This window comes from Oryx dammah, unplaced genomic scaffold (genome assembly GCF_014754425.2).
Source record: "Oryx dammah isolate SB20612 unplaced genomic scaffold, SCBI_Odam_1.1 HiC_scaffold_29, whole genome shotgun sequence".
In the NCBI taxonomy this organism is placed as follows: domain Eukaryota; kingdom Metazoa; phylum Chordata; class Mammalia; order Artiodactyla; family Bovidae; genus Oryx; species Oryx dammah.
The window spans coordinates 17,382,012-17,408,253 of NW_024070213.1; the positions used below are offsets into that span (position 1 = coordinate 17,382,012).

General features: G+C 41.3%; 1 protein-coding gene across 1 annotated transcript in view; it reads right to left on the reverse strand.

Moving 5' to 3' along the window:
* LOC120857969 overlaps positions 1–26,242 on the reverse strand; it is a 119,240-nt gene that overhangs the window by 49,536 nt on the left and 43,462 nt on the right. Inside the window, exons 17-19 of the mRNA XM_040233890.1 lie at positions 24,332–24,860; positions 23,978–24,225; positions 23,734–23,871 (exon numbers count right to left, since the gene is read on the reverse strand). Of these exons, the coding sequence (XP_040089824.1) occupies positions 23,734–23,871; positions 23,978–24,225; positions 24,332–24,860 (915 nt within the window). The remainder of the gene's footprint in view (positions 1–23,733; positions 23,872–23,977; positions 24,226–24,331; positions 24,861–26,242) is intronic.

Below are 26,242 nucleotides of genomic sequence, written 5' to 3' on the forward strand. Positions count from 1 at the left end.
GAGATGGTGAAGGACAGGGAAGCCTGGTGTGCTGTAGCCCATGGGGTCACAAAGAGTCGGACACAACTTAGAGACTGAACAACAAGATGAAATCAAGTTCAGATGAGGTTTTACTGGATTAGTGTGGATCTTAACCCAATGGCTAATGTCCTTACAATAAAAGGGACATTTAGACACAGACATAGAGAGAAGACAGCATGTGAAAACAAGAGACACAGGAGAACATTCCAGGTAATGATGGAGGCAGAGATTGAAGCGGAGCATCTGTAAACCAAGGAATGTCAAGGATTGTTGATAAAAGGATTGTTGTCAAGGATTGTTGACCAAGACTGGAAGAGGCAAGGAAGGACCCTCCCCTAAAAGCTCCAGAAGTAGCACAACCCTACTTACATCCTGACTTTGGTTTTCTAGCCTCCAAATCTGTGAGAAAATAAATTTCTGTTAGAAATTATTAATTTCTCATAGTAGCTTTAGGAAACAGGGTAGCAATGTAAGAAGTGTTTGATTTTTTTTTTTTTCAAGAACTGTTTCAGGGGCTTCTCTGGTGTCTCAGTGGTAAAGAATCCACCTTCCATTGCAGGAGACATGGGTTCAGTCCCTGGTCTGGGAAGATCCCACCTGCAGTGGAGCAACTAAGCCCATGTGCCACGACTGCTGAGCCTGTGCTCTAGAGTCTGGGAGCTGCAACTACTGAAGCCTGAGCACCCTAGAGCCTGTGCTCTGCAACAAGAGAAGCCACCTCAAAGAGAGGCCCGCACACCACAAGGAAGAGTAGACACCACGCTACACAACTAGAGAAATGCCCGAGCAGCAATGCAGACCCAGGACAGCCAAAATTAAAAAAAAAAAAATTGACTAAGAAGTGTTTCTGTGGACTGTAAATGTTCTTACACTAGGTGGGACTATGGCCTGAACTGCTGGGATTCTCCAGCCACTTTTGGAGGGGCACCTAGAGTCTCCGAGGAACACGGGGTGAGGGAGTCAGGGTGCATATCCTGGTGATGTCTGGACATTCTGAGGTTCTTTGATGTCCAGACCACAGGAAAAATCTGCCTGGTGGTATTTTAACAGATTCAGTGTTCCATTCCTTCTGTCTTATGTGACAGGAGAGTTAGTTAAGATTTTTCTGGTGCACACATTTCAGAGGGGACTGAATGTGCCCTGAGGGGATATTCAGAAAGGGATCAAGAGTCTCTGCTTAGGGAAATTTTCCCTCCCTTGGTTTCACTTAGGGCAGAAAAGTTGGGGAAACAGATCCCTCGTCAGATACATGGATGCCTCTCCCTTTGAGGATGTTCTTATCCTGAAGAGGAGTGCCCTGAAGTTTCTCTCTCTCTCTGCTCTAATATAGGCAAGCTCTCTCCCTGGAAAGGGACTGGATGTGGTGCTTCTGAACTATGAGTCTGTGGCTGTCACAAAGCATCCTGATATTCCTTAGCATTCTCTCATTTTAAAAATCGTTTATTGGATATAGTTGCTTTACTCTGCTGTACAGCAAAGTGAACCAGCCATCAGTTCAGTTCAGTTGCTCAGTCGTGTCTGACTCTTTGCGACCCCATTAACTGCAGCACACCAGGCCTCCCTGTCCAACACCAACTCCCGGAGTTCACCCAAACTCATGTCCATTGAGTCGGTGATGCCATCCAGCCATCTCATCCTCTGTTGTTCCCTTCTACTCCTGCCCCCAATCCCTCCCAGCATCAGAGTCTTTTCCAATGAGTCAACTCTTTGCGTGAGGTGGCCAAAGTATTGGAGTTTCAGCTTTAGCATCAGTCCTTCCAATGAACACCCAGAACTGATCTCCTTCAGAATGGACTGGTTGGATCACCTTGCAGTCCAAGGGACTCTCAAGAGTCTTCTCCAGCACCACAGTTCAAAAACATCAATTCTTCAGTGCTCAGCTTTCTTCACAGTCCAACTCTCACATCCATACATGACCACTGGGAAAACCATAGCCTTGACTAGATGGACCTTTGTTGGCAAAGTAATGTTTCTGCTTTTTAATATGCTGTCTAGGTTGGTCATAACTCTCCTTCCAAGGAGTAAGCGTCTTTTAATTTCATGGCTGCAATCACCATCTACAGTGATTTTGGAGCCCCCAAAAAATAAAGTCTGACACTGTTTCCACTGTTTTCCCATCTATTTCCCATGAAGTGATGGGACCAGATGCCATGATCTTAGTTTTCTGAATGTTGAGCTTTAAGCCAACTTTTTCACTCTCCTCTTTCACTTTCATCAAGAGCCTTTTTAGTTCCTCTTCACTTTCTGCCATAACGGTGGTGTCATCTGCATATCTGAGGTTATTGATATTTCTCCTGGCAATCTTGATTCCAGCTGTGCTTCTTCCAGCCTAGCATTGGCATATACATATATCCCCTCCATTTTGGATTTCCTTCCCATTTAGGTCACCACAGAGAGCTGAATACTATCTCCTGTGCTACCCAGTAGGTTCTCATTAGTTATCTGTTTGCCACACTGTTTACAATAGCCAGGACATGGAAGAAACCTAAATGTCCATCAACAGAGAAATGGATAAAGAAGATGTGGCACATATATACAATGGAATATTACTCAGCCATGAAAAGGAATGAAACCGTGCCATTTGCAGAGACACGGATGGACAGAGAGTGTCACACAGAGTGAAGTAAATTGGAAAGAAAAAAACGGATATCATATATTAATACATATACATTGAATCTAGAAAAATGGTGCAGATAAGCCTATTTGCAAAGCAGAAATAGAGACCAATATAGAGAACAAATATGAACACCAAGGAGGGAAAGGGGGATGGGATGAATTGGCTGGATTGGAACTGACGTCCTCAGTATTCTCTTGTGTAACTCCTCAGAATAGTATAGGATGGGGCTGAGATCCCCAGAGGACAGAGCCTGGGTCTGTCTCTACCAGGCTCTCACAATCTCCCATTGTGTCTGAAGCTGTGACTTCATCACCCTGAGCACTCAGCAGGTACCAGTGAGGGGCAGGATTCTCACATATCCCTTCCCACCCTGAGAACATGTTTTTTTTAGGGAACCACTCAAGCTCCCACCCTGGCCCTGGGATCTTCTTCGTGACAGGCATCCTTGGTTGCGTCTTGGGACCCTGCATGTTCCTTTTTTTCGTTTTCCTGGTGGTTCAAAAGTGCATACAGAAAGTAAAGTGCGAAGGTAGGCTCTGAAATGGAGACGATGATGAGGAGAGCTTGTGAGCGGTGGGTGAGAAGGGAAACACAGTGATGTGGGATACTGAATCTGCATCTTGTTCTCGTTACATTTTCTGGGAAATGATATTTGTGTTTCTCTGGACTCAGCCTCAGTGAACTTCAACTAGGCATGCCAAGGAAGCATGGTGTTGTACATCACAGCAGTAAGTTTAGTATCAAGTACAGGGACAGAGGTTGGGACTGGGCCAGGAATTCTGGGTATGCCCTTAAGACATGAAGTTAATGGCTCTGATGAGCTGAGTGCAGTCCCAGAGATGTCAAAGGTAGGTGTTTCAAGATGTGAATTTCTGACTCAGAATCTTTGTATCAATCTTGTCCTCATGTAAATATTATCTATGGGATGCTGCCTGTGAGCACACCAGTGAGCCTGAGCCTGGGGAGGAAAGACAGATGGAGTCAGGTGGAGAAGGCCCTCGTGTATTCTTCTAGGCATAAACTATCATCTGGGGTGATTCATAGCATCACCTGTGGTCACGCATCCACATACGAGATTCCTGTGTCCCAGTCTGGACCTATAGCTCTCTCCATGCTCTGAAGATACCACCAGTTATCTCCCATCCCCAGTGAATACTGTCTTCTCTCTGGGATGAAAATAAGTCAAGCCTGGGGTTCTATTCTGACCCCTTATCTAGTTTTTACACTCGTGGATTTTTCTTTTCATGTCTATTCTTGGATTGTTTCTTACCTGTTAGATGATTCTGTGGCAGAGCTGCCGAGGAATGAAAACAAGGTTTACTCTGGACTTGTCCTACACAAGGCAGGGCTTTCTGCTCTTGAAAATGGGGATTAGGTTAGGAAAGTCTTGTGTGGAAGAGATGCTGAAAAGAGTTTTGGGAGATGGCAACCTCAGTCCTCTAGAGGGAGGGTCTGTCTTCCTGAGGACCATGCTCTGAGGAAAGGAATGACCGTTTCTCTAGCAGGTTTAAACTCTTCTTTTTTTTTTTTTTCTGACACCTCAATTACTGTTTTATGACCTCAGAGAGGAAGAAATAGACTGAGTTTTCTGTCTGTATAGCTGCTTTAAGAGTTTCCAATATGTTGGGACTTCCCTGGAGATCCAGTGCTTAAGATTTCGCTTTTCAATGCAGGGAGTGTGGTTTTGATTCCTGATTGGGTAGCTAAGATCCCACATGCCTTGCAGCCAAAAAGCCAAACCATGAAACAGAAGCCATATTGTAGCAAATTCATTACAGACTTTAAAAATGGTCCATGTAAAAAAAATCTTTAAAAAAATAATTTCTGATGTGTGGACATGTATAGATAATGTGAATGCATTTCCCAAACCAAGATGTCTGGTTTGATAAAACATCATAAAAGTTCAGAGCAAGAGAGAATTGAAAAACATTATTGAAAGATATTACTGAAAAATATTGCATTTGGTGAACATTTTGATGTTTTATGGGGAAAATGCTAACAGGATTTTGAAGCTGATATATCCACCAGTTATCCAGAATGCTTTTAATTGTAGATTCTGGGATTATCAATTCTTGAAGATATCATAAGGATTGTATAGTCAAACACTACTCCACAAATTAAGTAACAAAGTAGATAATGTGTGAATTTCTCAAGGTTACATAAGAAGTCACTATTAGATCCAGGAAGACACTATCCTGATTCCTAGGGATGGGTTCACTCCACCTATACTGTTGTTCAGTCACTAAGTCATGTCTGACTCCTTGTGACCCCTTGGACTATAGCTCACCAGGCTCCTCTGTCCTCCAGTGTCTCCTGGAGTTCTCTCAAACTCATCTCCATCATGTTGGTGAGACTATCTAACCATCACATCTTCTGCTGCATGTGTGAGTGCTTAGTTGCTTCAGTCGTGTCTGACTCTTTGAACCCCATAGACTGTAGCCCACCAGGCTTATCTGTCCATGAGGATTATCCCAGGAAAGAATACTGGAATGGGTTGCCATGCCCTGCTCCAGGGGATCTTCCCAACCCAGGGATCGAACCCAGGTCTCCCGCATTGCAGGCAGATTCTTTACCATCTGAGTCACCAGGGAAGCCCCATCATCTGCTCTGCCCTTCTCCTTTGCCTTCAATCTTTCCCAGCATCAGAGTCTTTTCCAATGAGTCAGCTCTACACATCAGGTGGCAAAAGTGGGGCTTCAGTTTCAGCATCAGTCCTTCCAATGAATATTCAGGGTTGATTTCCTTTAGAATTGACTGGTTTGATCTCCTGGCAGTCCCAGCGACTCTCAAGACTCCACTTGCATGCTTTCCACCAAAGATTCTTGACTGCTATTCAAGGACAGAAGAGAAGTGGTCTAAAATTCAATGACAAAAGTAAAGGGCTTCTATGCCTGAAATTCTTCCTGAGATCTATTTATGTGAAATGAATGAGATGACCATCCCAGTGTCCACCTTCATGTGATCTCTGCAATGGCACAGGCTGCCACATTAGGAATGACCTCGCACTTGGTTTATCACTTTCCTGTGGCCATCTTGAAATGTTTAATAGTTTTTGTATAAGGAGGTCTGCATTTTGGATAATAAGGTCCCCAAAATTCTATTTCCCAGAAAATATTCCCTGAGAAACAAGTAAAAGAGAAGTCTGATCTCTTATAGTTATAGTCTTATTTCCTGGAAAGATGCGCTTGAATCCTTAAAAGCCAATCCTTCCTGAAAGACAAAATTTGAGTGAGCCCATATTCAGTTATTTCTGTGTATTGCTAGGAAGGATGGAATTAAATCAGATTTCACAGTGGGTACCTTCCTGCAGTTACAACTAGGCATGTATTTTTTGATGCTATGACCTTATTTTCTTAATCACAACAATCTCATGAATTATCAAAAGATTTAGGTGGTTAATCCAAGATGTAACAAAGTGAGAAATACAGTTAAAATGGCAAAACGTTGATATTAAGATATATTTTGCTATTCTATAGCTGCTAAAATGTCAAGATTACTCTGATAACTGTGTTTCATGGGGGAAGTTTTGGATGAAAGGTGAGAATCCCTTCATCTTTCTTTAAGACTCATGGTAGGATTAATTTCACAATTTTCAGATTCCAATGCAAAATGAAAGTGTGGATTTCCATGTTCAAAACTTATTAAGACACTGAAGCTGGTGACAGTAGAGCTTTAAACCAAGCCCGGGGCCCTTCTGAGCATAGGTTGCATGATCGTGAGTTTGCCCAGATGCACAGAATTTCAGAGCTGGAAGGCCCAATAAACCGTCTTTACCATAGCAGTGTGAGGGCGGTGGGGTTCCTTGGGAGAAGAAAAACCATGGAAGCTGAAGCAGCTTTAGCCATTGAAGACTTTCAGAAAAGGCTGGGGTTATCCTTGCAGACCCTTGGGAAGTTGGGATCCGGTCCCTAAGTGTCCTCATGTGATAGAGAATAATGGAGTTGTACCTTCTTCTTACCAGTTTCTCAGATTTAGTTCTGAGAAAAGTCGAATGCTCAAAATTCCTTTCAGGTCCCTACCATCAAAATTCCTTTCAGGTCCCTACCTTCTGTATAGACTGAAAATTAGAGTTCACAGAAGTTTTTAAGTCTCTGTTACAGATACTTCTTAGACATGGTCTGAGATCAACAGTCTGTATCTAATAAAACGCTTTTCCTGATGTGTTTTATATCATGCAGAAATGATCTCAATCTGAGTCACCAGGAATGCTGTGTGTTCACTTTGTCCTCCATTCTGATCCCTCTAGAGGACTCTGTTTCATCTGAGTCATAAACATAACCAGGCCCTAAATTTGCTATTGCAGGCTGGTTTTCACGTTCCTCAAAGAAAGATCTGGGAGAGGAGAAACTCCTGACCGAAGAGTGTGAGTTTGGAAATGAGGATGCTGCACTTGGAAGCAGTGGAATTCCATTTGAAGAACAGATATGTGTCTATTGAAACTCCTGTTACATTTTGGTCCAAACTAGAGGTACAGAAAATATCATTTCATATGCCCAAAAAAGGGTAACACTGACTTGTGTCCCATGTTTACATACATTGTCCAATAATAAATACTTTTGTCCTTTCATATCAGTTCCATTATCGAGAAATTTTTGTGAACATCTAGAGACTTTAACACAAACAGCTTTTACAATATTCACCCCCTCGCCATTTTCATCCAAATATATATTTTATTCTCTGGAGTTAAGCCCTAGGTGAGTGATCCATGGTCAGACTGAGAGAGATGCTGAATCCAGATCCAGAGTCAGGGTTCTTCTTCTCCCAAGATGACCTCATAGTAACAGCACTTGAATATTCCAGAAATGCTCTATCCTAATGACATCATTTCTTCTTACATAAGTTGGGTCCCCTCCCCACATGGACTCTGGAAAATTGATTTCATGGAGGTAGATGTAGTTTTGGCAGAATCTTCTTAGTAAAACTAAATCTAAAACTTCTCAGAAGCATAATTGAAATAGGAAAGTACAGAAGTCATTTAGAAGTAGAATGTTTTTATGTTAACTTCGTAATTTTGGTTGTGAAGATTCTTAGGCTTCAGCTTTATTTTTCAAACACAATTTTGTCTTTTTATGATTGAGTTACTAGGTATAGGACATAATGTGTGCTACCTGGTTAATTTAAATGAAGATTATTTCTTTTTTGGCATTTTTAAAATTTACTTTTAATTGGTTAATTGCTATACAAGACAGCATATTAAAAACCAGAGACATTACTTTGTCCACAAAGCATCGTCTAGTCAAGGCTATGGTTTTTCCAGTAGTCATGTATGGATGTGAGAGTTGGACTATAAAGAAAGCTGAGCTCAGAAGAATTGATGCTTTTGAACTGTGGTGTTAGAAAAGACTCTAGAGAGTCCCTTGGACTGTAAGGAGATCCATTCTAAAGGAGATCTGTCCTGGGTGTTCATTGGAAGGACGGATGTTGAAGCTGAAATTCCCTTTGGCCAACTGATGTGAAGAGCTGACTCATTTGAAAAGACCCTGATGCTGGGAGAGATTGAGGGCAGGAGGAGAGGGCGACGTCAGAGGATGAGATGGTTGGATGGCATCACTGACTCAATGGGCATGGGTTTGGGTGATGGGCAGGGAGGCCTGGTGTGCTGTGGTTCATGGGGTCACAAAGAGTAGGACATGACTGAGAGACTGAACTGAACTGAACTGAACTGTACAATGTTGTGCTGGTTTCTGTGGTACGACAGCTATATGTATACATATATCCCCTCCCCATCAAGTCTTCCTCCCACCCCCTCCTCCCATCCCTCCAGGTCATCACAGAGCTGAGCTCCCTGTGCTATACAGCAGCTTCCCACTGTCTATCTGTTTTACACGTGTAGTGTATTTAGGTCACTTATACTCTCTCAGTGCGTCCCACCCTCCCCATCCCCTGCTATGTTCACAAGTCCGTCCTGTACAGCTGCATTTCTATTCCTGCCCTGAATAGAGGTGCATCCGTACCATGTTTTTTAGATTCCACATGTATGTATTAATAAATGATTTAAATGAAGATTATTTCTCATGTCCTCAAGTATAGTGACCCTTTACAATGTAAATCAATTCAAGTTACCCCAGAGTATGGTTAGATTTTAGTTGGGAAAACAACTTTCAGTTCCTTGTTCTCACTTCCTCTAGCTAAAGAAGAAGATCAGAAATGACGAGTCTCTTGGTGGATAGGAAAAGAGCTGGGAGCTGGATTACCATCAGATTTAGTGATGATTCACTAGGGACTGGACCATTCTTGTTCCCTCAGCATGTTATAGTCATAGTGAACATGGACAGTCTTTTCAGCTCTCAGCTCATATCCTAGAAGATACTGGTACATGACACTTTGGGAAATAGTCTTGTTATAAGCAGCTGTACTCTCTCTATGGGCTTCCCAGGTGGCACTAGTGGTAAAGGACCCATCTGCCAGTGCAGAAGACGTGAGATACGGGTTCAATCTCTGGGTCAGGAAGATTCTCTGGAGGAGGGCATGGCAACCCACTCCAGTATTCTTGCCTGGAGAGTCCCAAGGACAGAGGAGATTGATGGGCTACACAGTCCATGGGGTCGCAAAGAGTCGGACACAACTGAGTGACTAATATTTTAGATTCAAGCTGTTGTTCAGTCACTCAGTCGTGTCTAACTCTTTGTGACCCCATGGACTACAGCATGCCAGACTTCTCTCTCCTTCACTAACTCCCAGAGCTTGCTCAAACTCATGTCCATCAAGTCAGTGATGCCATCCAACCATCTCGTCCTCTGTCATCCCCTTCTCCTCCTGCTTTCAATCTTTCCCAGCATCAGGGTCGGCTCTTCTCATTCGGAGGCCTAAGTATTGGAGCTTCAGCCTTAGCATCAGTCCCTCAGGTTAGGAGTACAGATAAGTCAAAGGATAAGCTCTTACAAGAAAAAAGTACCTGCTTTCATCCCCAAATTCCATTCTAATGTGTACCTATCAGTGGAAAGTGGAGAGAATAAGATCCTTAATTTCTCATTTGCTGTAGAATATGTAATCCTATACAGAATAGGGTCAGACTTGCTCATCTTCTGAGCTTCCTGGAAAAATCATTAGAGTTCACACATCTGCTGAGGACAAATATACCATCTACACAAAACGTGTTCAAGTTCTCAAGTCCTTTGACTAATAAGAAATAAAGTGATTTAAATCATTAGCTTTTTGTATACAGTACCTAATACTTCTTTAAAAAAGAAAGAAAGAAAGAAAACCTTTTTGTACTGGGATATAGCCAATTGATAAATAATGCTGTGATAGTTTCAAGTGAACAGCAAAGGGACACAGCCATACATATATGTGTATCCATTCTCCCCCAAATTCTCCTCCCACTCAGGTTGCCACATAACATTGAGCAGAATTTCCCATGCTGTACAGCAAGCAGGTCCTTGTTGATTATCCATTTTTTAAAAAGCAGTGTTGTACTAGTATTTCCAATAGCACTTGAGTGTCTTTGGGCTATCATACTTCTAACCATGACTTCCTCAAAGTGTTTCTGTTAAAACCTAAATCTTTTTTTCTTCTTCTTTTTTTTTTCCTTCTATGCCTCCAATCTTCTCTCTTCCCCATTTCACATAATGTGTAGACATTTTGCTTCTTCTTTCTCATCCAAAACATTGATATGAAGAGCTTATTTTAGAGTTCCCTGGTTACCTAGTGGTTAGGATTCTGGACCTTCACTGCTGTGGCCCAGGTTCTATCTCTGGTGGAAAACTGAGATCTTGTTAAGTCGTAAGGTGTGGCCAAAAAAGAATAAAAAAAAGAAAGAAAGAAACTTACTTTATGTGGTCAATGTCTACTAACGTTTAATGTTAAAGGAGGGAGAGTAGGGGACATAGCCTGGTGCAAAATGTAAATAAATAACAAATTTGACCTAATCTTAACATCCCAACATTGTTCTCCCCAGTGCTCTCTGCTCGGGGGATTTCTCTTGATTTTGGTTTCTGTTTTGTTGTTGTTGTTTTTTCTTTTGCACTAATGGTAAAGAACCTGCCTGCCTGCCAGTGCATGAGACATAAAAGACATGGGTTCGATCCCTGAGTTGGGAAGATCCCCTGGAGGAGGGCCTGGCAACCCACTTCAGTATTCTTGCCTGGAGAATCCCATGGACAAAGGAGCCTGGGGGACTACAGTCCAATGGGTAGCAAAGAGCCAGACACTACTGAAGCGACTTAGCACTCTTACTTAATACACGCTCTCTCTTTTATTGACTTTTCCTAATTTCTTTTTCTTACATGTTTTGAAATGCTTCCCAGAAGTGTTTTGAAAATTGACCTCCTGCCTCAGGTAAACAGAAGTACTAGGAAAGTTGACCCCAAAAGTCCTCTTTCCAACAAAGACAAAGAAGAAGAATTATGTCCACTTCAGACTGTATACTTGATTCCTGGACAGGAGATCAGAGAATCGGTTTATCCTTTCAGCTGTCACTGTCTGGCCAGCTTTTGGTTCCCTGATTCTCATATTTAAGGTATCTTTGAGCACAGTTTGATTCCACTAAATAGCATTTGCACATTCTGCCTATCTGGAGGTTAGGCCAGCTTTGTGCTTTGGTCTGGCAGGACTGTCTGCCTTTCTGTAAAGGAAGCTGGCAGAATTTAATTGATAGCATAGAAACATATTAGTTAGGAGGTATACCCAGGAACCTTGTCCATGGAGCAGACTTGCTATAAGGAATGTACTTTCAATTATAGTATTTGGATATTGATACCAATGTACAAATAAACAGATAATAAAATACACACATAGAGTGTTAGCTTTTACTATTACCAGGTTGCATACTGGTAAAAAATCCACCTGCCAGTGCAGGAGGTGCCAGAGACACACGTTCGATCCCTGAGTTGGAAAGATCCCCTGCACAAGGAAATGGCTACCCACTCCAGTAGCCTTGCCTGGGAAATCTCATGGACAGAAGAGCCTGGCAGGCTACAGTCCCTGGGGTTGCAGAGTCGTATGCTACTGAGTTCACACACATACTGTTACCCACAACCCACCTCCTTCTCCTGAATGCAAAAGCAACAGCTGTTCTTTCTTTTGATACAGCACTTTCCTTCCTGTTAAATACCACTGTGGTTACAATCACAAATTGGCCTAATGATGAACAGAAAAACATCCTGCCCCTTTAGTAATATCTGATTAACAGCAGTGTGAGAGGCCCTGCTGGTCTCTCTTTGGCAGATGTGTGAGGTGCACTCTCTGTATGTCTATCATTGCTCTGAAAGAGCTACAGTATCTACAGAATCTCCTAAACTGGCAGCCTTACCATGGATCATTCATAGAGATAAACGGGTAATTATGATTTTATAAATTTGAACTCTACACCTTACTGATCATATTCCATTCAGATTGGCTCAAAAAAAGACACATGTGCATTGTGTTCTCAAAGGCATCATTTCTTTTACAGGCCACAGTGCCCTATTCCTGCCAAAATGTTCAACTAACAGAGGCTGCTAACTTCCAAAATCAACTCTGATTTCCAAAATCAATTCTGGAGAAATGACAGAGACAAACGGGAAATAAGTATCCAAAGAAATGACCACATCAGGGACTTCCCTGGGGGTCCAGTGGTTGAGAATCTGCCTTCCAATCAGGGGACAGAGGTTCAATGCCCTGTCAGGGAACTAAGATCCCATAAATTGTGGAGGTAATTAAGCCTAGTGGCTGCAACTACTGAGCCCACATACCCACACTGCAACAAAGACTCAGTGAGCCAAAAAAACAAAAAAAGAAAGAAACATCCCCTATGTACACTGAACTCAGACTGAACTGGTGAGTGGAGAGAGGTGGACCAGGCAAAGGCTGGTGGGTGGCTGCAGCATGGAAAGAAAGCTGTATGTGGAGACCAGAGGAAAACTCTGATCTTGCATTTCCCCCAGTTCATTTTATCACTTGTTTTATAGCCAAAGAAATCTGTAGTAGCAACTGAAGCTACTCACTGTGTCTATGATGAATATTGGGCAAGCACAAAAGTGCTGCTCAGCTGGAAAGTTAAAATATACAATTAGGAAATAAGTAGGATGAACCTGGATGAAGAACAAGTGGGTAAGTTGGAATATCAATTTGAGTTATTTTCCAAGAAGACAAAAGAAAAAAATAAAGAGATAGAAAATAAAACAAAAATTGTAAGTGATCCAGAGGACAGAAGTAAAGCATCACCATATAGTTAAGGGGGGCTTCACAGCGGGCACCAGTGGTAAAGAACCTGCCTGCCAATGTGGGACACAAAGAAATGCAGGTTCAGTCCCTGAGTGGGGAAGGTCCCCTGGAGGAGGGCATGGCAACCTACTCCAGTATTCTTTCCTGGAGAATCCCGTGGACAGAGGGGCCTGGCAGGCTACAGTCCATGGGGCTACAAAGAGTCAGACGTGACTGAAGAGACAGCATACATACTTAAGAGGATTCCAGAAAAAATAAAAAATTAAAGAAACATAAAACTAGAGAGAAGAAAGGCATTTGAAAAACTAATAGATATAAATGTACAGAATTTTGAAAAATAAGTAAGGTCTCATTTTGAAAGGATTTGTAAATTACCAGTGAAATAAGGAAAATATTCACACCCACACTACATAGAAACTTTTTTAAGTGGCAAAGTAAAATTTCCAGAAAAAAATGGTACATCATCTGCCCAGAAGTAAGAATCAGATTGACTCTGAAGTTATCGGTAGCAACGTCATGTACAAGACAATAAAGCAATATCTTTGAAAGGATAAAAACATTGAATCTGAAATTGTATGTACAGCTAAAAGTATCAGTCCTAAGTGAGAGAGAAATATGTAAGTCCACAATTGTATCAAATACCTACATGTATATAATTCTGCCATTAACACAAGAAGAAACAGTGAAACTGAATTCAATAATAAATATAATGGAACTGAAATGCTTTTCAAAGATAAGTTTTCTCAACAAAACTTACAGGCTTAGATGGTTTTACTAGTACATTTCATCAAACTCTCAAACAATAATTATTATTTAAATTTTAAAAACAGAAGTACCAGAAAATAGAGGGAAAAACCCAGCTCCTTTAAAAAGCCTTAAACAATATTAATTTTCTTTTTTATGGAGTTAACTTATGTAAAGCAAATTTCACAAATAATAAGTATATAACTAAAGAACTGATACATAACTATACCTGTACATTTATTTAGTAAAGAATATTTTCTATACCAGGGAAGACACTCTCTTGTCTACTTTCCGTGCCCACCACTATACTGACCTCTTATCACTAATTTGTTTTTTCTGCAGTTGAGCCATTTGAACAGTGAAAATTTCTTTTGGCCTGCCTTTTCCTACAAGATAGTATGTCTGTGAAATTCAAATATGTTACTACATTTAGCAGTATTTTTTAATTGCTATTATTACAATGCAAGTCTCTATCAGAATTTATTAGTGTTTTCAATACTGAATTATTCTAGTTTTTGGCTACTATAAATAAATCTGATATGAGAGTTGTATAATATGGAAGCAAAAAATGAGTTAATCTCTCTACCAAAACACATATATAAGTATATTCATGTCAGCCACTATTACTCAAAATTGATGAAAGCTTTGTTTAGGAATATACTCAGAAAAGAAACAGCAGGGTTATAGGGTACAGTAGGTGTATAGTTTGCAAATCTCAGCAAGTGATTTTTTAAAGTGGCTTACAAATTTCTACACCTACTGGCATGCTATTGTTGGGCCATTTATGTTCATTCTATTAGAAATATGTTTTCTTATAAGTGTTCAGCTAATGGTCAAGAAGGGTACTATGAACACTCAATTAGGAAGCAATTGTCTATTCAATAAATGGTGTTGGTGGGACTTCTCCGGTGGTCCAGTGGTTAATGCAGGGGTGCAGGTTCAATCCCTGGTTATGGAGCTAAGATCTCACATGCCTCTAGGCAAAAAAAAAACAAAAACAAAACAAAACAAAACAAAAAAACAGAAGCAGCATTGCAATAAATTCAACAAATATTTTTTAAATGGTCCACATCAAAAAAATCTTTTAAAAAATGGTGGTGGTAAAATGATATTCACAAGCAAATGAATAGAACAAGATCCCTTTACTATACATCTATAAATTAACTAAAAATAGATTAAAGTCTCAAATGTATGACCTGAAACTTGGTGACTTTTATGACTAAAAATCATAAACTTTTTTTAGACTTTTATGACTAAAAATCCTTGAAGAGAACATGTGTGTATATATATATATATATATAATGTATATATATATATATATAATGATCATAGACTTTGGCCTTGACCTTATGCAATAAATAAATGTATTTTTTTAAAAAACTATATATATATATGTACCAAAGCATCATGTTGTATATCTTAAACTTACACAATGCCACATGTTAATTATGTCTCAACAAATCTTGGGGGGAAATTTCTGAAGATAATAAAACATGAAGATATTTTAGTGAGCCAATTTTTGGTTCTATTCCATTTTCCTATACAATTTCAACATCTTTGTTCCTATATTGTTCTCCTTTAATTACTTATATTTATATTTTGAATCATTAAATAAAACATCAGATTTTAAAATCTCTCTTTGTAAAAAGGATAAGGCAAATGCTATATTGTTTTTTAAAAAGCCTCCTCATTTATGACAATTTAAATTGCCTTTTTCCTGATTTTTTTTCCTACACAAGGGACTATAAAAAGACTTTATATGAAAAATGATGAAAAACTGCAGAGTTGTGCATAAGGAGGAAAGAGCTTTATTGGGAGGAGAAAGCTGTGCTTGAGTCAATAAGTGTTATTTTAGCCTAAATCGTTAATCTTTCTGTGTGAAGATGTCAACACAACACAACACAACCATGTAGACTTTATCCTAGTGCGGTTCTTAGGAATTATGAGAGTGAAAAAACATGAACAAATATTGTTTCAGATTTTAAACATAAATTATCTTGATAAGTTTTTTTAAAAACTTAGGTTGGAGAATTTTAATATCGGATACTCAGTCAAAAATTAACCCAATAAAGGCGCAAAGGCATTTTGGTTTCCTGTTTACATGCCTCAGAATCAGGAAGTCGATATGACTTTCAATAGCTAATTTCCTTTCAACTGCATTTGCTTGTTATTTTTTCTCTCTAATGTTTCATAAAGTACTCCCTGACTGTCATAGTCCATAATGACCCTTGCCTTTTCTGTCTGGGTTTCATTTCCTCAGTTGGATGAGAAGCAGATTTTTTTTTTAATTTAAATTTATTTTAATTGGAGGCTAATTACTTTACAATATTGTATTGGTTTTTATTTTAGAACTCATGTTTCCTGTCCAATCCACACTGGCCGCATATTTTGTTTTTGTATTAGGTGGTTGATGTCTTTTCTGTTCTGGTTGAGAAATAAAGGGTTTGTGGACCTTGAGAGAAAACATACATTCATGGCAGATGAAGGTGAGGCGTGAAGACTCCTGGAGGTGGTATGTTACAGTCTTGGGAGCTGGCAAAGACTGAATCACATTAACATCTTGCCAGTGGGTCTGCACTGGTCGGTCACCCTAGAGAAGTCTGAGTTCAGACCAGAAATTGAGATCATTGTGTGTATGGGGGAGCAGTGGGAGGGAGCAGTGGTGGGACAATGTTCCCTGTGGCAGGGAAAACCTGTCTTTTATTTGATCTTTTAAGTTAGACATTATTCTGCTGAACGAGACTGGCTCTAGGGCTGCAAAGTCTAAAGAAATTAGTTTCTTCATTTTGTGATTGGATATGTCTCCAATGCTGTGAGAGGCACATTCTGAATATGAGTGATGAAAATCTACCTTCTCACTGGTCTAACCTGATCATCTAGTATTTTTGATTCACTGGAGTTGTGATGGAGGTGAAGCTCCCTAAGGTTGCCTGCTTCTTTCTAGCAGCTATGGGATGAGGCTTGGCCAATCCCCATCCATGTCTTCATCTCCCATTGTGCCTGAAGCTGTGACGTCATCACCTTCATCACCTAGGAGGCGAGAGAGCTGAGGCACAGGATTCCATGTCCTCAGACCTCGATGGAGGAAGTTGTACCAGAGGCCAGTTTATCCCCAAATGGTGTTCCTTGGCTCTATGCCCTGTTTTCTATGCTCTTTGTCTTTTTTCTCTTTGTCATGTTTTCTCCCTTTTTACTTGAGATAGACCAACATGTAAAGAAATGTAAGTGCCACCGTGGGCTTTAGGGCACAGGAAAATTATAGTGAGAGAATGTGTGTATGGACAGAGGAGAAGTTATATATTATAATGTGGGGAACATGAGGGGAAATATCTGCTCTTCTCTAATCTCCAAGGCCTCAATGATCCTGGGCTAAAGATCTTAGAATTACAATCTTCTATGTGATAGGAGTACTTGCAGAACTTGGGTCAGGATCGGGCTAAGCAGTCCATTCCTGATGTACCTGTGAAAGATGAGGAAGTATCTGGGGCCGTACCTGAGCTTAAGGATACAAGGAACCCTGTGAACTGGGAATATATGATGGAATTTCCAGATGATGTTGTCTGACCCAGCATGCTTTGTCTTAGTCTTGCTCAAATGCAGGTTTACTCTGCACAATATTGTCCATAAGGATAAAGAAAATGATGACATGAAGATAGACCAACTAGGAAGACCAGGTGAGAATCCTTTGCCCTTCACCTTTGGGTTCATACGGCTGTAGGCTGGCAGTCTAGTTACTCCCATGGTCCATGTGCTAGACAGCTGAGAACACCAAACTCAAATCTGGCCTCAGTGAGACAGCTGTCTCAAGTTCAAAATAAGCTTGTTATTTAGGAGTTCCTGTAGGTGAAAAGATTTCTCTTTTCTCATCTACATTTGGGATGTTCCTCATCTTATCAAGGTTCCCTCTCAAGTGACTCAGTGACTAAGCTACCTTTGTTTGTTTATTTGTTTGTTTATGCTAGACAATGAAAAACAAAGTGCCTCATCTCCAGGCACTTCCTATAAAGTTGTTTTTGTGGTAATGATAAGTGATAAGATAGATCATAATACGAACACACTGGGGAAACTGAAAGTCCATTTTTCTAGGAGACATTCTGACCACCTGTTGACCATAAATCCTGCAGCTTGTGTATGTCAAATGACCTGCCTCTCCAGAAAAGGGTGGTTTCTGTTTAATGGCTCCCTTGTGACATCATTGAAAGATGACATCCAGGATTCTTGGGTTCCCTGAATCCATCATGTCGCTCCCTCAATATTAATGTCACGTGTCCTACAGATACTCGGACCAGGTTTCCCTCACACAATATTTAAATGCCTAGTCTGTAAAAGGCTATTGAGTTGCTTTGAGGTAACATAAAGTAGATCACTGTTTTTAATTATCAACAACCAAAATGTCTAGCCCAACACTGCCATTATGTAACCTGAGAATATATAATTAGTTATTGTAGTTGGACATAGGTGCAGTGGTAAAGAATCCACCTGCCAACGCAGGAGACACAGGAGAAGTGGGTTTGATCCTTGGGTTGGGAAGCTCCCCTGAAGGAGGAAATGGCAACTCACTCCAGTACTCTTGCCTGGAAAATTCCATAGACAGATGAGCCTGGCAGGCTACAGTCCATGAGGTCCCAAAGAGTTAGACATGACCGAGCCATACTGAGCACACACACAGTTGGAAAAATTAAAGTGAATTGCCCCAAACTTCACATGAAGTCACTGTAACACGGTCATCTGTACAAATGTCTCCACTTCCCCACTACTGCCACTGTCTTTGAGACCCTTGTCTGCCCTTAGAGTCCAAAGTCAGCACACAAAATTCCCTAAGTGATGTCGAATGAGCAGCTTTTCCTGACAGGGTTCTTTTTCCATCGCTGAGTGAAGAAGTGTCTCTCTCATGGAGGGGTACAGGTTTGTCAGCTAAGGCTCTCTAAGGGACTGAGGAAAGTACAGCTAGCTTTTCTGATGTTAGAAAATCTGAGTGGGCTCCTATCTCTCTCATGCATCAAGCCTGCCCTTTTCAAGACATTTCTGTCGTTTCTGTGTCCTCACAGAGGCTGGGTAGACCTTGTGTTCTGTGGTTACACCCTCCTTCTGCCTCCACCCTCAGTAACTGATGCATGCATGCTGTGCATTTATGTGCTTTTATGACCATATTTCTCAGACTTGAATATTAGTTTCATGGACTATCCATTGATTTTTGCATCAATTCTGCATGGAAAATCGGTGAGATGCCACAATATGAACATTTTTGTGACATTTCTTACCTTATGATAACCATTGCCACTAATATACTAGGTTGACCTCTCTTACAAATATATAGTTTATTGGATTAGATGGGGCAGAAATTAATGTAGATTTCTTTGCTGCTGCTGTTGCTAAGTCACTTCGTCATGTCCGACTCTGTGCGACCCCATAGATGGCAGCCCACCAGGCTCCCCCGTCCCTGGGATTCTCCAGGCAAGAACACTGGAGTGGGTTGCCATTTCCTTCTCCAATGCATGAAAGTGAAAAGTGAAAGGGAAGTGGCTCAGTCATGTCCGACTCTTCACGACCTTATGGACTGCAGCCTACCAGGCTCCTCTGTCCATGGGATTTTCCAGGCAATAGTACTGGAGTGGGTTGCCATTGCCTTCTAGGGCAGATTTCTTTAGAGGCTCATAGAACCTTATGAAAACTGAGGTAGTAAATATCAGCTACACTTAGTTCAGCTGCTCAGTCGTGGCTGACTCTTTGCGACCCCATGAATCGCAGCACGCTAGGCCTCCCTGTCCATCACCATCTCCCAGAATTCAATAGACTCAGGTCCATTGAGTCTGTGATGCCATCCAGCCATCTCATCCTGGGTCGTCCCCTTCTCCTCCTGCCCCGAATCTCTCCCAGCATCAGAGTATTTTCCAATGAGTCAACTCTTTGCATAAGGTGGCCAAAGTACTGGAGCTTCAGCTTTAGCATCATTCCTTCCAAAGAAATCCCAGGGTTGATCTCCTTCAGAATGGACTGGTTGGATCGCCTTGCAGTCCAAGGGACTCTCAAGAGTCTTCTCCAACAAAACAGTTCAAACACATCAATTCTTCAGCGCTCAACCTCCTTCACAGTCCAACTCTCACATCCATACATGACCACAGGAAAAACCATAGCCTTGACTAGACGGACCTTAGTTGGCAAAGTAATGTCTCTGCTTTTGAATATACTATCTAGTTGGTCATAACTTTTCTTCCAGGGAGTAAGCGTCTTTTAATTTCATGGCTGCAATCACCATCTACAGTGATTTTGGAGCCCAAAAAAATAAAGTCTGACACTGTTTCCACGGTTTCCCCATCTATTTCCCATGAAGTGATGGGACCAGATGCCATGATCTTCGTTTTCTGAATGTTGAGTTTTAAGCCAACTTTTTCACTCTCCTCTTTCACTTTCATCGAGAGGCTTTTTAGCTCCTCTTCACTTTCGGCCATAAGGGTGGTGTCATCTGCATATCTGAGGTTATCGATATTTCTCCCGGCAATCTTGATTCCAGCTTGTGTTTCTTCCAGTCCAGCGTTTCTCATGATGTACTCTGCATATAAGTTAAACAAGCAGGGTGACAATATACACCCCTGATGTACTCCTTTTCCTATTTGGAACTGGTCTGTTGTTCCATGTCCAGTTCTAACTGTTGCTTCCTGACCTGCATACAGATTTCTCAAGAGGCAGGTCAGGTGGTTTGGTATTCTCATCTCTTTCAGAATCTTCCACAGTTTATTGTGATCCACACAGTCAAAGGCTTTGGCATAGTCAATAAAGCAGAAATAGATGTTCTTCTGGAACCCTCTTGCTTTTTCCACGATCCAGCGGATGTTGGCAATTTGATCTCTGGTTCCTCTGCCTTTTCGAAAACCAGGTTGAACATCAGGGAGTTCACGGTTCACGTATTGCTGAAGTCTGGTTTGGAGAATGTTGAGCATTACTTTACTAGCATGTGAGATGAGTGCAATTGTGTGGTAGTTTGAGCATTCTTTTGCATTGCCTTTCTTTGGAATTGGAATGAAAACTGACCTTTTCCAGTCCTGTGGCCACTGCTGAGTTTTCCAAATTTGCTGGCAGATTGAGTGCAGCACTTTCACAGCATCATCTTTCAGGATTTGAAACAGCTCAACTGGAATTCCATCACTTCCACTAGCTTTGTTTGTAGTGATGCTTTCTAAGTTCCACTTGACTTCACATTCCAAGATGTCTGGCTCTAGATTAGTGATCACATCATCATGATTATCTGGGTCGTGAAAATCTTTTTTGTACAGTTCTTCCGTGTATTCTTGCCACCTCTTCTTAATATCTTCTGCTTCTGTTAGGTCCATGCCATTTCTGTCCTTTATTGAGCCCATCTTTGCATGAAATGTTCCCTTGGTATCTCTAATTTTCTGGAAGAGATCTCTAGTCTTTCCCAGTCTGCTGTTTTCCTCTATTTCTTTGCATTGATTGCTGAAGAAGGCTTTCTTATCTCTTCTTGCTATTCTTTGGAACGCTGCATTCAGATGCTTATATCTTTCCTTTTCTCCTTTGCTTTTTTGCCTCTTTTCTTTTCACAGCTATTTGTAAGGCCTCCCCAGACAGCCATTTTGCTTTTTTGCATTTCTTTTCCATGGGGATGGTCTTGATTCCTGTCTCCTGTACAATGTCACGAACCTCATTCCATAGTTCATCAGGCACTCTATCTATCAGATCTAGACCCTTAAATCTATTTCTCACTTCCACTGTATAATCATAAGGGATTTGATTGAGGTCATACCTGAATGGTCTAGCGGTTTTCCCTACTTTCTTCAATTTAAGTCTGAATTTGGCAATAAGGAGTTCATGATCTGAGTCACAGTCAGCTCCTGGTCTTGTTTTTGTTGACTGTATAGAGCTTCTCCATCTTTGGCTGCAAAGAATATAATCAATCTGATTTTGGTGTTGACCATCTGGTGATGTCCATGTGTAGAGTCTTCTCTTGTGTTGTTGGAAGAGGGTGTTTGCTATGACCAGTGCATTTTCTTGGCAAAACTCTATTGGTTTTCGCCCTGCTTCATTCCGCATTCCAAGGCCAAATTTGCCTGTTACTCCAGCTGTTTCTTGACTTCTTACTTTTGCAATGCAGTCCCCTATAATGAAAAGGACATCTTTTGGGGGTGTTAGTTCTAAAAGATCTTGTAGGTCTTCATAAAACCATTCAACTTCAGTTTCTTCAGCGTTACTGGTTGGGGCATAGACTTGGATAACTGTGATATTGAATGGTTTGCCTTGGAGATGAACAGAGATCATTCTGTCATTTTTGAGATTGCATCCAAGTACTGCATTTCGGACTCTTTTGTTGACCATGATGGCTACTCCATTTCTTCTGAGGGATTCCTGCCTGCAGTAGTAGATGTAATGGTCATCTGAGTTAAATTCACCCATTCCAGTCCATTTTAGTTCGCTGATTCCTAGAATGTCAACATTCACCCTTGCCATCTCTTGTTTGACCACTTCCAGTTTGCCTTGATTCATGGACCTGACATTCGAGGTTCCTATATCAGCTATAATGTCTTTTTTTTTTTTTTGACATTTTTAATGTAATTTATTTGAAATGCTTCTTGAAAAGTTTAAGGCCATTATACAAATTATTCATTTCATGAAAACATTCATTGACTTTCTTCTCATAGGCCAGTCCTTGACAGATCTATTTTCTCAACATGCTGCCCAAAGTGGCCGATGGCTCCTTCAAAGAATGATTCATTCTTTTCTTCACCATCAAACAACTATTCTTGGCTTTTCTCTGCTTCTGTCTGTAGCAGATTCAGTCAGTCAGTTGGTAAATCAATATCAACTTAAGAAACAATGTAGTTTTAAATAAACTTGTAATAGAGAAAAAATTCACTAAGTTTAAAATCTATAAATACAGAAATATGTTTTACAGGGTAAAATTGATGGCTTCTTTTATTTTTGAAAAATAAGTGATAAATCTCATCACACAGCTTTCTGAATGCACGTGATATACATAATAAAATGACAACATAGTATTTACTGCTCTCCTTTGTGTAAACTTGAAAGACACAGATTAAAAGAAAAACTTTTTGGCAATAATTTAGAACCATTACTACTAGTGCTGGTGTGGGTACAATTTTGCACAAGTCATCTTTAACATTTACACTCACACAGAGCTTTTCTGTGTATTCAGTTAACTTTTTTTCAAAAGTCTGGGGCTCACCCTACATTGTAAATCAAGGCTGGACAAAAAGGTTACTTGTTTGGCCAACTGATGCTGATTGATGATGGAGTTAATTAAGTCAGCCTCTGGAGAATGTAATTATGATTCTGATCCCAGCACAAAGCCAGTGATAGCAAATGATGATTCGAAAGTGGAGCAGGAAAACCCCAGGCTCTGATCTTTCCCAGAAGGACACTGGACTTTGCTTTTCTTTTCCAATGCTTCCTACACAAGGTTTTGGTTGGATGATATCGGACCAATTTAACTTGAAACAATGATCTTTCCCGGTTTCCTTCAAACACCATAACGATTACACAGATAACTTCCTCATGCCCTATTTGTAAGGCCCTTGAAAAGTAATCTATATGAAACAGCAGATTAGAGGTTATTTTCTATTTTTTAAAATCCAGCAGGACCAGTGAAAATATTGATAACTTGTTCAAGTACATATCCACCAATCCAGACACTTGGGAAAAACAATACAGGTAACAGTTGCCAAAGATTCCAGCTGACACAAGTTGGCAGTTACAGTACTAGAGACAAAAAAGTACAGACAGAAGAGACTGGGTCAACACGGTCACAAAAGTGTGAAAAAGTGCCTCTCCAAACCGTTCCACATGTGGAATGCAAATACTGTATAGGTAAGACACAGAGCAACTTCCAGGAAGCACACGCTTCTGTCAGACGTTGCTTTCAACATGCCTGCTGTTCCCACAGGAAGACTCTGTTCCATGCGCTCACAGTCGAGGCTGACCTCACTCGTGTCCATGCTACAATCCGATTCACTGTCTGATTGGTCCATCTGCTCAAGTTTTGTTTCTCCCCGTGGCTCCCTGCTCCCGGTGGCGGGATCTAGGAATGGTCCCTCAGAATCAAAGACCGCAGCCTGCCCCGTGGCACACAGAATTGTATGTTTGGCTTGGTGAATACAGTTGAGCCACTGCTGTTTGTTGAATGTGTCATTGGCTTGTAATGAGTGGGTCTGACTTTGGGATCCATTTTTGAAACTCACTCTGAAGAAGTTTTTAATTCTTTCATTGTTGCTGAACGCCCCACGCAGGGAGCCGCCCAGCCTCACTTCCCCATCCTGCGAGTCTTCCAGCAAGAGGTCGTTCATGGGGATAGGCTGCCGGTACAGCTGGTAGCAGAGCTGCTCTCATTGTGGGTAACGCTCAGGTGATGAGCACTTCTTGGAAGAGGAAGACATGTAGTTTCACGCCCCAGTTGTTCTTCAGTTCACCATGACAACACAGCACCTTTGAGTTGTCAATTAGGGAGTATTTCTGGCCTTCCTCCAAGTAAAGAAGTCGCTCTTTATAATAGCGGCATTCAGATTCTCCACTCCTGGCGTTGATTTCTGCCACAGTTCCCTGAATGATGTTTATAGCTTCTTCCAGGTGCTGCTGATCTGGATTATCATTTGGTGTGTGTCTCAAGATTTCTCGAAGAAGCAGAGGGTATTTCACCAGACGGCTTCTTGGAATATCCAGAAAATTCCAGAGATCTAGTTTTTGGGTAAAGGGGGATTCTAAACATTGCTGCAGGAAATCTTGGACTCGGTGATCTTGTTTTTTTGTGGTCCAGGAGAGCTTTGGCAGCTACTTGATTGCTGCAGTAGCTGTCGTAGGAGCTGAGACAAGGCAACCAGCCCACGAGGATGGGACCGACGTGCTCAGTCGAGCCATCAGGCTCGCGGACATTTCGAAGCTGACTAAGGAGGTCTTCATGGAGAGGAATCAGGGAGTCCAGTGTTCCAAAAATTTGATTCAACTCCTGTTCTGTCATTATGGAGAGTTTCAGCATAGGGTCGTGATAGGCCTTTTTTGCCAATTTCAAGTCGTCTATTAAATCTTCTTCTTGAGAAAGCTCAAAGATCGCCTCCTGCCCTTTGATATCCTTGGACGTGAGCATCTGATTGACGCACACATCGAAGGTCTCACTCCACAGCTTGCTGTCTCTTCGCTTTGTGCTCAAGGGGGCAGCATTCCTGGACCAGGGTCGGGGGCCCAGGAGGTCGGGACGGCTCTCACTGTGGAAGCTGATGGACCGCTGCAGGGTTTGGCTGAAGTGCTTTAACGGCATGGCCTTCACAGGTGGGATGACGTTGGCGAGGGATGTGACTCCCTCTGAGATTCCAGGCTTTAGGAGATGGAAACATGGGAAAGTTGTTCTGCCGCTGCCATTTAGGCCTTTTACGGGCTCTGTTGGGTCCCGTGAGGAAGGTCACACTTGTCTGCAATGGCCAAACAAGTTTGGCAACAGGCCCCGTTTTCCCCTTCAGTGCTTATTAATGTTTGGAGGCAATCATGCTCTGAGGAGCAGACTATGAGAGATGCTGACAGAAACTCCAAGAAGACACCTTGGAGAGGTGAAGTGCCTTGCTCAAGGTCACAGGGCTGCTGAGTTTGAGACTGAAGGCTAGTGTCTCTGGTCAGGAGGGGTTACTCTCCCTTTTGATGGGTCTCCAGCTTTTCAGGGGCTTCCGAGGTGGTGCAAGTGGTAAAGAATCCATCAGCCAATACAGGAGATGCAAGACACACAGGTTTGATTCCTGGGTCAGGACCTACATCCTCTGGAGGAGGAAACGGCGACCCACTCCAGTATGCTTGCCTGGAGAATCCCATGGACCGAGGAGCCTGGCGGGCTACAGTCCACAGGGTCGCAGAGAGTCAGACACGACTTAGCAACTGAGCACGCACACTGCAGACACCAGCTGCTCAAGGTCAGCAGTTGAACCTATAATGTCTTTAATTAACAGATTAGAAAGTTGTTGCTTCTGCTGTATAAGGTGAAAAGTTGTGCGCCTTCTGGTGAAGAGTGACTTTTCTATAGCTCACATGGCAACTCCTATTATAAAGTTTGGGATTATCTGCACAGATATTTTAAGAATTGGGACAAGTCACAAGGAAATGGTCAGTCTGTCACTTTGGAACGACAATGACAGTTTTAGAGCTGTGCTTTCCTCTCTCCCATTTCTGGTATATTCACCTTGGGAAATAGTCCTTTCTTGTGACAACTTTTCCTCAGACTCGGGGCCAAGAGTCATAAAGTCCTGTCCTGATATTAATTTCTCAGTTGAATGCTTTCTTCTCTGCAGTCACCCTCCATGTTTTTTCAGTCTTCTAACTTTACTGAGGGTTTCAGTGGCTAAATCAAAGATTTCTCTTGGTAAATATCACATTGCACTTAAAAATATGTGGGCTACTTTCAAATATCTTTTGATAACTGATTTCTAACATAATTCCACAGTGATAAGAGAACAGGTTCTGTATGATTTCAATACCTTTAGGCCATAAAATTTTTATATCTTGTTTTCTGTCCCTGGATGTGTTTCCAGTATCTCTTAGTTTATAGTCTATAGGAACTTGGATAGAATTTATATCCTTCTGTTGTGTGAAAATTGTATAAATCTTAACTGTTGAACTGTTCATAGTGCTTTTCAGGTCTACTATATCTTTCTATTTCTCTGTATATTCATTCTATTAGCTTTTGAGAGTTTGATATTGAAACTCCAACTAAAA